We start from the raw sequence: 13111 nt of genomic DNA on the forward strand, positions 1-13111 counted from the left end.
TTATAGAAGCCAAAAATAGACAAGAAGGGAAAACACTCCAATAACGTTGTTGCAATTTATTCTCTGCAGCAGCATTTCTTCCCCCTGCCCCTCTTGCCTCCCAAAGATTATAACACTTAGCTTAGTGAACACACCACTGTGGCTCTCTTTACCAACCACAAGGAACAGCTTATTTAAATGACTTCTTTCAGAAAAATAAGTACTAGAACTGCTCCACCTCCTAATCTATCCAACACACAAACTGCCATTTTAAATATTTACCACAATATGACATTGTAGCTCCTTTCAGAGCAGATTCGTTTTTAGCAGTCCCTCAATAAAGTCAGAAAATATTAACATGCAGATTGCATTAATCAAGCGCAATAGTTTGTTAAAATCAAAACCTATTAAAGCAGCCACAAACACACCGATTTTTTCGGCCTCTGATACTAGCAACACTGTCAGTTATGACAGAGAAAGAGCTTTCATACTGAACTTGGTTTTAAAGTTTAACAACTTTACCAGAAAATTATCTGCAACTAAGTTTCTCATGCCTAGCTCTAGGAAAGCTCCCTTCCTAGTCCCCACACTGTTCTCCTCTTCAGGTCTAAAGAAAACAAACATACATCTTTTCAAAGCCTACATCCCACTTTTTCCAGGTATAAAGAATATTTTCAGGTGCTTTTCAGTTTCAGTTAATGGTCTGGAATTCAGCTGTCAAGCCATGCATGGATGTAATCCTCAGTGAAAAGTCTGCCATATCCTGGACCAAGAAACTTAGTCCAGAATTTCTTTCATTAAACCTCATATTGCTCTTACAGGGACTTCAGCGCAGAAGGACAGTGGCCATAGTTAAAAGGTGAAATTAGCATAGTCTAGTATGTGCAGATTATTACAGGCAGACCCATGTCTGTGCAAGTATGGATATCCACTCAGTTCTTGATATGCTTCCACTGCATCTGTTCTGCTCTGTGCAGTTTACCCACTTTCTTTACAGATCAGCCAAACTATCCTTTGACACAGTGATGTATCAATACAGAATACATAGGTACCTTACATTAAGCCTAACACAGCTCTCCCCTGAATTTCTATACAGGAAAAGTAGCAATTTCCTATTTTAATCTCTAGATGACACAAAACTGAATTACCTTTCCTTTGACTTCAAGCCCCAGGCGTGGCTCCCTAGGACTCATTTGTTTGTTCTTCCATCACAGAACTGCTGTACTGAAAAAGATGTCTTGAAATCTTAGTCTAGTTCAGAGCACTGAAATGGGAACTAGTCACCTAGCAGCGTACACCCAGTACCTGGCAGTACATCTCTAGCAGACATTTGTTTCACTGGAGATTTTGTTAAGAACAGGTTAGAGATTCCTGTTTCACTGGAGATTTTGTTAACAACAGGTTAGAGATTCCACAGGCTCTTTGGATAGTCTGTTTGACAGTTCTTGCATTTAGCTCTAAGTCTTCTCTGCAGAAATTAGTCTGGCATTTTCTTGTCCTTACTCTACTAGATAAGCAGAACAAGAAAAAAAAAAAAGGCACCTTTTCTGTAACTTACAAAGATCTCCACTACAGAAGTCAGAATGTGTGTGCTCTCCCTTCCATTTTCCCTCATTGGATATAGATACACCCTTACTACTTCCATAGATTTTTGTCAACCTCTGACCATTCCTGACACCCTTCACTGGAACTTCTGCAGAGGTTTCTCCTCATCTTTCTTTGTTGCCCTCAAAAACATTCCTGTATTCCAGCTGAGATCCAGTACCTAAATAAAATGACTGCTCTAACAAGTACTTCCTGTTAAGACATACCATACCATCAGAACATGCATCACTCTTCTGTGGTAGCATCAGATTGTTGGCTCATTCAGTCCGAAAGAGTTACTGTTATTACAAAGCAGTGATTTCCCTGCCTTGTATATTAGATGAAAAACTGCCCTGTATATTAGATGAAAAACTGCTTTAGCAAATTTCATCTTTCTGATTCTGGACCATCTTTCTAGCTGGAGAGGCTTGCATGAATATGTTCAGTTTGGGTTTTTTTTGTTTGTTTGTTGTTTTTAACAGTTTAACAAAACGAAATAAACATGCATTAAAAAAAGAACAGACCAATTGCTATCAGTTGCAACTGCTTATCAAATTTATCTGAACTACTACCAAGACAAAGATCACTTAGTTCCGTTGAGAACACAATCTATTTGCATGGGTAAATATAAGATAGGAATAGATTTTTCCTCTACCATATTAATCCCTACTATTATAAACTAGCAGTCACTATACCTTTTCTCCTGCTTATGGACCATGGCAACAAAAGCAATGTGATAAGGTATTTTGTATTTGCTTCTTCAAGCAGTTTCTTTACAGCAGGCTTTTGAAACTGACTGCATGAAGGTAGGTCAGGTTTCCCTGGGATGACTATTTTTGCCATTTAATTAATTTCCAGAATTATTTTAATTTATTATGGCAAGCATTAGTACTCCTGAGTAAAATCTTCACTGTCTGCTACTAAATACTTAGTGTTTTTTGTGGTGACATCACTCTCCAGGTGAATACTTGGCTATGGCTTTACTCAGGTTCCCTGACCTCATTGTGAGTGATGAGACACCACTGCTAAAATTCTCAAAGCCATTAGTCTCTCCTTAAGACAGCCTGGCATCCAGCAGGCAAACTTTCAAAATATGGTATATTTTTCTCACCTGCTGTGCTTTCTGGCACCTCCTGCTTATCTCGCACAAGCTGCATGATATCTGACACCACAACCTGATGGTTTGTATCTTCTTCTTTTTCCTCATTAGAATGACTGGCTGTTGTGAAACAGTTACAGCTTCCAGTTTCTTTGCAGGGGATCAATCTCCAATACCAGTAGTCAGACATGAAAAAGCTGTCAGTTGATTTCTGTAATTTAAAAACAGACAAAAAATCATTTTCTGCAAGAAGTGAGGAAAATGTAAGTACTTAAAAGAAAAAGCTCGATACTAAGATTGATAGTTACATATAGATTACCAGTACCTTTTGATTTTATTTGAAGAAACAAAAGTGATACCATTTGCAGTTCATAACAGCCATGCATGGTACTGTACCCAAAAATAAAACCTCAAGAGTCTCCTGTGGTCTTTCAAAATGCTTATATCACAGGTCAGTGAGCCAGTCACACACATGCACACACACACAAAGAAAAAGCAATATACCAATATAAAACTGCATGTAATCTTAGTAACAAGTATATAAAGGCTAAAAATATCAGCATCACTCTATTTACAGTGAAATAAACCAATATTCATAGAAAAAGCATCCTCTGAAACCTAGGTTAACCACATGGAAGTACACCCCAGAACATGAACTGGCAAAAAGTAAAATGAAAGAATTAAAAATTCTGTAGTGTTTAACACAACATGGGGAGCTGAAATTACTGTTAGAAGTTTTAATAAACAAAATTAACTGGAGGAAACCTTGACACTGGAAACATGGCAGGAAGGAGGAGATAACATAGAAACAGTTTGTTTTGGTTTCTGACACAGTGCCCAGGTCCTTTGAGGCTGCTCTTTTCCTGCACAGAGGAAAGAGGCAACAGTTCCCTTAGCCTAGATAGAGCTAATTATCAGGCTTGTGTGTGCTTACAGGTAAGAAAGAGGGCTAGGTGCTTAACCATCTGCAGGTTTCTAAATTTGTATATACAAAGGCCTGCAGGTTTCTAAGTTTACATATACAACTGCCAGAGAAAGAGTGTTTTTGTTCTTCTACATAAACAAAAAAATCCTCTTTTCTTGAAATTACAGATGAATACATTTTCTACAATGATTTATTTCTATGAAATAATAGCCCAAGCTTTCCAAACACATACAATTGCTAAGCTGTATTTGGTAATTCTGCAAACTGCTAGCAAAGTGTGCTTTCTTCAGGAAATTACACCCAGTCCAGAAACTGGTTTGTTTGCGCTCCCCTCCAGAGGGCATGCTGGCAACAAAAAATGGCCCAAAAGATGATGTACTGGGGGTCTAAGCAGACTCTTTGAAGTGTACCTGGATAACGCTGATCACAACTACAGGAGACGTACCTCTCCTCCAGGTAAGCATAATGACTTTTGGAACAAAAAAAAAAAAAAAGAAATGCGTGACCTTCATTCGTCATAAAAGCACCTAAATACTGATCTTTTAGTATATCTGTATTTCTAGCTGCTAATCAAGTACCTTGGGTAAAATTATCACTCAAGACTACAGATATTAACACTGATACATGTAGGAATTCTCTGAATTATATTTAAAGATCTTCCAGGAGTCACCTAAGGAGGATTAAGTGTGATCTCCATCACTTATTACATCTCTTTAACACAACAGAAAATTTTAAAAGAAAAAAAAAGATTTTTTTTCTTTTAAAAATATTATTGCAAGGTGCATGTTCTTGCCAGTTTAAAGATAGCATTTTTGTTTTATTTTTAGACATTGTGCTGACAGTTTCCTCTATTTTCCCTTTTCCTGTTTCCAGACTTTTTAGGCTTTGCAATATTTGTAAGGGGACTGGTAACACAATTAAAAGCAAATTACTCAGTCTTTTCTATAGCTTCCTAAACTTATATGTTCAGTACACATATCCCTTTACCAGACAGGTATCAGAAAACAGCTTTTCTTTAGTACAGCTGTACTGCAGCCCATGCTGCTTGTAAATAATTGATTCAGTTTAAAAGTAAATAGTAACTATGCAACTATTTGACAGGACACATGCAACAACTGAAAGAAAATGCACACATAGGTAGCTAAGCAATATGTACTGGAGTTCTAATGAAAAGCGTGTTTCATAGCACTTCAGTGCGTTTTTTAGTTCTAGGGAAGGGGAAGAATCCTTTCAATTATCCTTACATTTTAGACATTAAGGAAATAGATTTTTGTTCTTAAAGTCATTTAGCAAAGTTTAAAGTTCTCCAGTCCAGAAATTCCCCCCCCCCCCCCAACTCCAGTACGTGCAGCAGTGTAGGGAGGGGCTTCCTTTGAAGAAGACAGGACCTCAGAAAGCTCCACTGGTTTCCCCCCCCCACTCCTACACAAGGTGAACTGACATGCAGCTGGATCTACACTTCAGTAATCAGCAAATTACTCTAGGAATAAAATTTTAATTTATTGCCTTTCCTTAAGGAACAGAAGCTCCCGAAGATCACCAGAAATAATCACATTCAAACATGCAGTTGGAAACTCACATTTATGACCTTCATTCTGCTTTAATGAAGTGTTCTGACCCACTCATTTTCTTTCTGTTTTTAAGAGCAATAACATGAACTTACCGTTGGAGCCAACAGCTCAGGGACTCAGATGGCAAAAAAGTGGGGAAATAATATGAGAGGGCTAAGATATGATCACTATGTTTGTTTTTCACACTTTTCATTAAGAGAGGTAGATTATGGACACTTTCATAAAATTGACTTGAGCAAGACTGATTTGAAAATGGAAGACATAAAAAATAAGTTTTCCTCACCTTCTAGTCTTAAGAGCTAATGTAGTATGTTTCAAATGTTCACAGCACCCTTGATAGATATACATGCCTATATGGATCACTGCAATGATACTGTAGACACAATTAGATTTGATTACTATTTCAAAACATCCCAGGATAAAATAATGCCCTCAGTTATACATCAGCCTAGTTATGCTCAAGCAAAAATAAGAATAAAACCTCTGTTCCACATTTGCAGGTGTGCTATCTCATTTCACATACTCAATATAACTAAACAAGTGTTCTTGAGTCTCAAAGTTTTGTTTGGCTTCCAGCAAGGTTGGTGGAATAGCCAAGCAAAAGCAAGGGCAAAATTTGGCTCCATTTGTCAGGACTCAAAAGCTCTGATAGAACTTTAATGGCCCTGACCAGCCTCACCTGGGACCTCCACCCATCCTCCAGCAATGCCTATGCCATTGGAGCACTGGTCTTCAGCCCTGCCTCCTGGGCAGGCTTTGGACCTATGTTGCAGCCTTCTTTGAGTCCTCTCTGGCTCCTTTTGCTCCTCAGATGGACTGAGACCTGGTTCATCCCTTGCATAATCCAAGACTGTTGACAGAACCTGTTACCAGCACCTGGTTCTGCCTCCTGTGTTCAGTACCTGTGAGACTGTGCCCTAGGCAGTGAGGTCTGTGCTGGGGTCACTCTTGGCTCCTGGCTCACCCCTCTCATGGGGCAGCCCTGCTCTTGCTGCTCCCTGACACCATTTGTCAAGGTACCCCTTATGCAACTCAATAAAGACTTTGCTCCTCCGTCCTGTGAAATGTATCAAAATACAAGTTGAACCTGCAAAAAGTGGTCTGGAGGTTATAAACAGCATCCATGATTTAACATAGCTCTAATAGGGATGCAGCAAATCATGCAGGAACACTTGGGATTTAGTAAGGTACATCTGATACAGGTGGTAGTTTCTTACTACCACAAGAAAACACACAGAGGTATGTTACAGTTTTGGCTGTAAGTTGGGAGGGACTATAAGTCTCTGAGAACATGGCAGGCATGATGGGTCACATGCAAATTCACAGTTCCACCTAAAAAGTCCAATCTCTGTTTTACATCAATGATCAGTCACTTTCAGAGTGAACATCAGGCAGGGTTCACCATTCTCTGACTTACCACAAATATTTGCAAGCTATTTTGACATCAATTAGGTAAGCTACACACTTGTCTACAGCTCTGAAACATGCTAAATGCATGAGATCTTAATTTTGAAGCAGTAATTACATACATGGCTAATGATGCATTAATATGGCACTCTACACTACTTCTTAATTAAGGCATAAAGATTTCCTAGACTCCATTGCTCCTGAAATTAAGACGAAAAAATAACTTCTGAAAGCAACAGTCCCTATATTTTAATCAGACTAAACACACTTCACTGTATTTACTTCAGTTTCCCATTCAAAATCCTCCTTTAATTCAAGAAAAACACTACAAAAGGAGTAGTTAATAATTATCTTCAAATGTAACCGGATGCCTTTGGTAAGCTGTGGTTACCTCACAAACTTAGATCCACATTCTGCAGCCATTTCACTATGAAAGTTAAATCTGACTCACTTACAAAGGTTTTTCAGGATCACATTGCACTGAGCTCCAATATTCCTGTTATTCTTGGTCAATATGCTATTACTGAATTTCTTTTGCTGTTATACAGTGGAATTTCTTAAGCTATTTTTCTGGTCATTTAAAGGGTATTATTTTGAGTCAGGTATAATACAAATTTAAACATATTTCACTTCTAAGACCATTTGTCTAATATATTCAGATTATCCTGTGAGTTACCTCATTCTGTTTTAATCACTGCAAGAATTTACCATATTTTTACTACAGCTTTAAGTCACTATGGAAAAAAATATATTATTTGGGTAACAGTAGCACTTACTAAGATTTCACACCCCAATTTCTCTAAACACCATAACACTTTATTCCAATGCTATTAAAGCAAAACTGGCTGATATATTATCTGACTCCCATAAGTTGGCTTAAGCTTATTAATTCACTAAACTCAGTACACCCATATCAATGGAGATATGTAAATCCAACTGATAAAGTGAGAGCTGGTCTGCATACCTGGCAGGTTGCTGCAAGGGAACTGGACTGAACTGGACACCAATGTGAATAGTTCTAATTAAGGTTTCTTTATTTTAGACTGGATGAAGATATACTGAATGATATTTAAACCTACACAATATTATCCTGATGAGAACATTATTTATAAGGTCATGCATCTGAGGTGCAGCATTCTATACAGTTTTTATTTGCTGCTTTGCAATACTGGCCAGTCATTCTTCCCATTGCACATATAAATGGAAACTGTACAATACGCAAGGCATACAGAAACTATAGCCCAGACTCCCCCCACCTAGTTTCAGACATTGAACTAAGAGGTCTAAGTTAAGGATCTACTTGACCCACACTGCTTCAAAATTCATTGGGGGAAAAATCGATGTACATCTCTCAGGGTTCATCAGTTCCTCCCAATGACCACATACAGCCTAAGGCAATTGAGAATGCAACCTGGATTTATGACTAAATGCAGCATTTTTGTATATTACCAATAGTGACATAAAGAATAAAAGCAATAAAACATTTTATGATTCTTAAAGTCTGTTCAACTATTCAAGTTCTGCCTATGCACATATTTTCTTTCTTACCCCTCCCCCCGTTCTTAAACCTTTTGTTCCGAAAGAAAGGCGGGGTGGGGGGCCAGCAACAACAAAACCCCAAACCCCATCAAGATAAAGGTTTGGATATTTTATTTAGAAGTTTCTCACAAGCATAAGAATTTGTTGAAGAATTCTAATGTAGGAAATACTACAAAAGAAATTGCAAATACAGCAAGAGCTAAACCAAGACCTCCAAAACCTTCAAAGAAAGAAGAAAATTGCTTTTGTTTAATAAGAGAAGTGCTTTCTTATTATATTTACTCTTTTTACAAGTAGACTTTTCTCCTTCCAGGTACATTTATAAGTTTTAATGGAAATCTCTTAACTTTTTCTTGTGTGGCTGTACCCAAAAGGAAGAAGGAAAATGGCTGTCTCTTGTTAGTTAACTTAAAATCATACATCACATTTTAAGACATATAAACAAAAGGAATAAAAGGATAACCATATCCACATCACGGAGCACAGCTGAATTCTCTTAAGACCCAAGAGGCCTTCCCTAATGCCTGTCTATAGTACTCTGCATGTACCCGCTGCATGTATACACAAGAAAAAACTTCAAGTACCTAGTTAAATTCTGTATGCCTTTCTACAGAGTTACAGGCTCAGTACACATCAAGCTGACCATCAACCATCAGACATGGGCACAAGGGCAAGGGAACAGTTTCTTGAAGATACAGACAAAGTAGTCAGAAGTTCTTCTTCCTCCCCACCAGCTGCAAGCATCCTGACATGAACTGCACCTGAAGCCCCTCAGAAACTTGGGCCTTATTCATGCAATATACCTATTTCTGATCCATCACAGGATAAGAAAAACCAAAGGCCCTCACTCCATTTAATATGGCACTGGATTTGTAAAGTAGCATGTTTGTTTTGTACAATCTTTGTGTCTCCTGCTGGGTGATGGACATTCCCCATTTTCAGTGGGCATCAGCAAAAAAAGATGAAATAAAAGATCAGAGTTTGAGGATTAAGAATGCATGTAGATGTGAGAAAGGCACCACATCACAGAATTCTAGTTGCCTAGAGAACATTATTGGCAAAAACATAATTTCCTTGGTCTTTAGAACTCCCACCAAGCCACCTACATTCCTATAAACTGAGCTTCTGGAATTAGGCACCTAAATTTCTTCCCCTCCTTCCCCCTCACTCTGCTCCCACACACTCCAAACTTCTCATTCCCACTAACTTCTCATTCCATCAATTAGAAATCAAATAATAGTTCTGGCTTGAACACAGTGTCCTTCAGTTTTAACATGTCATGACTCTAAGATGGACTGGAGAGCAGTTTACATCCCTTTAAAATTGTTCACAGTCTGTATCCATTTCCACTAGGATCACATTTCAGAGATTATCTCAAAACCTGAGAGAATAAAAACCTATGTTTCATTTTAAAAATAAGCCTGAAATACAATAGAACCTAGTTGTGCTACACAGCATTTTGCAGAGAATGAAAAGGTTTGGTGCTTGACCCCTTATTTTAAACACTGATAAGTCTCCCCTTATTCAAGTTGTTCTCACATGAAATCCTAACTTCCATCCCAACAATGCATTGTTCTTGTACATGCAAAGCAACCAACATCGCACACTGCCATGAGCATGAAGATATCCTATGCAAATACATTTGTTTAGCTCAGCTGCACTCATGGCCAAGCATGTAAATCCTAACAAACAGACTATTCAGTTCAAACAAGAAAAATATATGCTACTTTCTGAAGACTAATGTAAACACTGCATGTTCTGTTTATTTCTCATTTGTTTATTATGGAAATAAACATTAGAATATTGGTGTTTCTCTTGAAGTCAGGATTTGGTATGCCAAAGACCTTTCTCCGGTAAAGTTCCTAGCACAGCATCTTTGTTCAGTGACCATATAACATGAATATATGCTTTGCTCAGCTTAGAGGACACACACAGCTCTCGAAGAGATTGCTTGGGTCACCTCATCCTACAGAATTGCTGACAAACATGTAATAGGTATCCAGTTTCAAAGGCCTCACAGAACATCTACTCCACAAGCCCCTTCTCTTCCTCCTTCCTCCTAACCCCAGCTTGTCATAGGTCAAAAGCATTTTGCAATTATCCATTAAAGAAAATAAAAAGAAAAAACTTGCAACTTCAGCATTCAGCCTTCTACTATAGCACATCTATGGACAAAAGTGCAGCAGAGGTCTGACCCCAAGACTCCAGAAACCTTCCCTGCTGCTTGTCGATAGAGATGAAGAACACTGTTAATGTCCTGTGTCTGAAGAAAGTTTGTTGAACAGAAGTGCAAGACAAAGCAGACTGCTTCAGAAAGAAGTGATAAGTTCTTTTCTTATCTACTTGGGATTTTATTTTCTGTTAAGTGACAGTGCTGAGTACTTCCTAATGAAATTTTGTAGATTTACGTGGCAGGGTAATCATCTTGAAAGACAAGCTGTATTAAGAGGGTTTTAGCTAACGCACATTTTAAATTGATTAAACCTGCTATCTGTTTTGAAGATCCTGCAAAGGCTCTACGGTGCACACAGGTAAGCTACCTTCAAGTCTGATTCTACAGACATCTTTGTCACAAAAGGGCCTTTCTATACCATTTCTGTAATTACTTTTGTGTAGTCGAGCCCTGAATCAATGAAGGGTGTGACTTCTGGATGTCAGCTAAAACACAAGAATTTCAAAAGTCACAAGAAAGTGCATGCCACATCCACCAGTGCTAGAGGGAAGCTCAATCCTCTACCCTACAACCATGCCTTTATTAGAAACCTGTTCTAACACCTTCCTGAGTTGGAGCCCAAATTAATTTTTGCTTCTCCTGGTACTACACAGTATTTTAAGACAAAAACCTATTTGTGTTTAGAATTATATTCTTTATTTTTCAACATGCAAACCAGACTTACAGCATTTACATTTAATAGAGACCCCAGTACTGAATGTTACTGATGATTTTGACTGTTGCACTTACAACACCAGAAAGGACTTCTGCATGTACTAGCACACCTCAAGAAGCATTTGAGGTTTTACTTTCCTAAGGTTTTCAGCTAAAACTATCTTTAAACAAATGTTTCTCTCTGGCTTTAGGATTGCAAACACTTAAGCCTCCTCCTGTTCGTAGATACAAAGAGAAACAGAAATCAGAAAAAAAAAAAAACAAAAAAACCCAAACAAGCCTACAAGCAACTGGCTAATCTATTTTGATAGTCCAGCCCCAGCAAAATACAAAAAGTAAATAAACAGCACATGCGGCAGAAACATCCTATTTCACCGCCTGCATGATTAACCATTACAAGTAACGCCAGTCAACAAAGCCTCGTATTTAAAGCATTTTCTTCATCATACTAACAGATCGCTTTATATCGCTAATTCCAGGATGCTCGCTTAATCCGAGCTACCAGACCAACAGAGGAAGCCTTGCTTTAAAAGCCAGAGGACAGAAGCGACTGAGGTGGGGTGGTCCCAGCCATTCTCCCCTACAGCAAAGAGACGGCATCCGGCGGCGTCCGACACATTTATTTATTGGATCCTTTTTAGGCAGGTCACCGTGCTTCCCTTTGTTTCGCTCTCCCTCCTACAGCCTCAACCTAACGCCACCGAAACTGAGGAAAAGGGAGGAAAAAAGAGGGAGAGAAAAAGCAACCCCCCCAAGCCCAAATCCCAACCAGAAAGTGCCGGTGGCTGTTGGTTACGTCCCGGCGAGGAAAGCCCAGCCCGACCGCTGTCACAGGGCACTCCCCAACCCTGGCGGCGCCCCCCGCCCCGGCCCGAGGGGCCCCTCTGCCGCCGCCCCCCGCCGCTGCGGGGCCCCTCCGTCCTCGGCCCCGGGGGGAAGCGGTTCCCCCGGCAAGATGGTGGCGCTCCCCGTGGGCGAGAGGCGGCCGGGAGCGGTGCGGAGCCCGCCGGGCCACGACGCGCCCGCCTCCACTCACCTCGGCGCCCTGCGCGGAGGACCAGGTACCCGCCGGCACTCAGCAGCCCGCCCCGGAGAGTGGGCAGCGCCCGCCCCCCGCGGGCTCGCTGGCGGTGCGGGACCCCGCCCGCGGCTTGGCAGAGTGGGGGGCGGCTGCCTTTTGTCAGGGTCCCCGCCGCTGGCTGCGCCCCCCGGCCCCCGAGCATCCCCCTCCCCACGCACACTCGCCCCCCACATGCCCGCCTCCGGAGGAGGCGCGAGGTCCTTTGTTTGCCGGGGGCGGGGGCGGCGAAAGGGGAGGGGAGGGGAGGGGAGGAGGAGCGGCGCCCCCCTCTCGCCTCCTTGCTGCCGCGGGCCCGCCCGCGGGGCCGGCCTGCGCCTCCCCTCCTTGCCCTCGAGCACCTGTAACGCCTCGCCCGCCGCCCCGGCGGTCGCCCGCCTACCCCCTGCGCCCCGCGAGCCACGAGCCGGAGGGAAGAGGCGGCAACGGCCGCCCTCGTCTGCCCAAACGGCCGTGCCCGAGGGGCGGCGGCCGCGGCCGTTGGGACCCCGCTGAGGCGCGGCCAACGGCCGACACCTCGTTCCGCGCCGCCTCCCTCTCCCTCCCCCCAGTAACGCGGGGCGGGAAGGCGCTTGTCGTTGTCGCCGCCGACGGGTGAGAGGTGCCGCCGTGGCACCGCTTGGGGTCTGATGTCACTGCTTGAACCTTCACGGGCCCGAAGCCGCTCGCGCTGAAACTGCCCCTTCGGGATAAAAATGAGGAATTGAGTTGGGAAAGTTTGTCTCACTCTAAGTAATGAAAGTGGAGGAGACGACTTGGCGTATTTTCCGACGCCCATTTGAGGAGAGGTGATTTAAACTAAATAGCAACAAAACACTAGGAAATAACAGGTAGACACCAACCCTCAAAGAGAGTCCAGGTCACGAAGGCAAGTACTCATCAGCTGGGAAAGGTCAGACTTGGACTTTTCACATGTGTTCTTAAATTACTGTCTTTGTACAGATGCATGGTGATAACGTCTTTCCTTACTGTTTCTAAGAAAGCTGTTACTGCCTATAAGAGCATTGCTTCAGCTGTTGGGAAACTGAAGAGTAATGGCATA

The 13111-nt window shown here is 41.5% G+C and overlaps 1 protein-coding gene across 3 annotated transcripts in view; it reads right to left on the reverse strand.

Moving 5' to 3' along the window:
- The window catches only part of MCF2L (MCF.2 cell line derived transforming sequence like), a 167774-nt gene extending 155590 nt beyond the window's left edge, over positions 1-12184 (reverse strand). For 2 of the 3 annotated variants that reach the window (XM_026096949.2, XM_064503796.1), the window contains exons 1-2: positions 12028-12184; positions 2675-2873 (exon numbers count right to left, since the gene is read on the reverse strand). In XM_026096949.2, coding sequence (XP_025952734.1) covers positions 2675-2852 — 178 coding nt within the window. In that variant the 5' untranslated portion in view covers positions 2853-2873; positions 12028-12184. The remainder of the gene's footprint in view (positions 1-2674; positions 2874-12027) is intronic. The other variant, XM_026096951.2, reaches the window with a different exon arrangement.
- Between the last annotated feature and the right edge of the window lie 927 nt (positions 12185-13111).

This window comes from Dromaius novaehollandiae, chromosome 1 (assembly GCF_036370855.1).
Source record: "Dromaius novaehollandiae isolate bDroNov1 chromosome 1, bDroNov1.hap1, whole genome shotgun sequence".
Classification (NCBI taxonomy): domain Eukaryota; kingdom Metazoa; phylum Chordata; class Aves; order Casuariiformes; family Dromaiidae; genus Dromaius; species Dromaius novaehollandiae.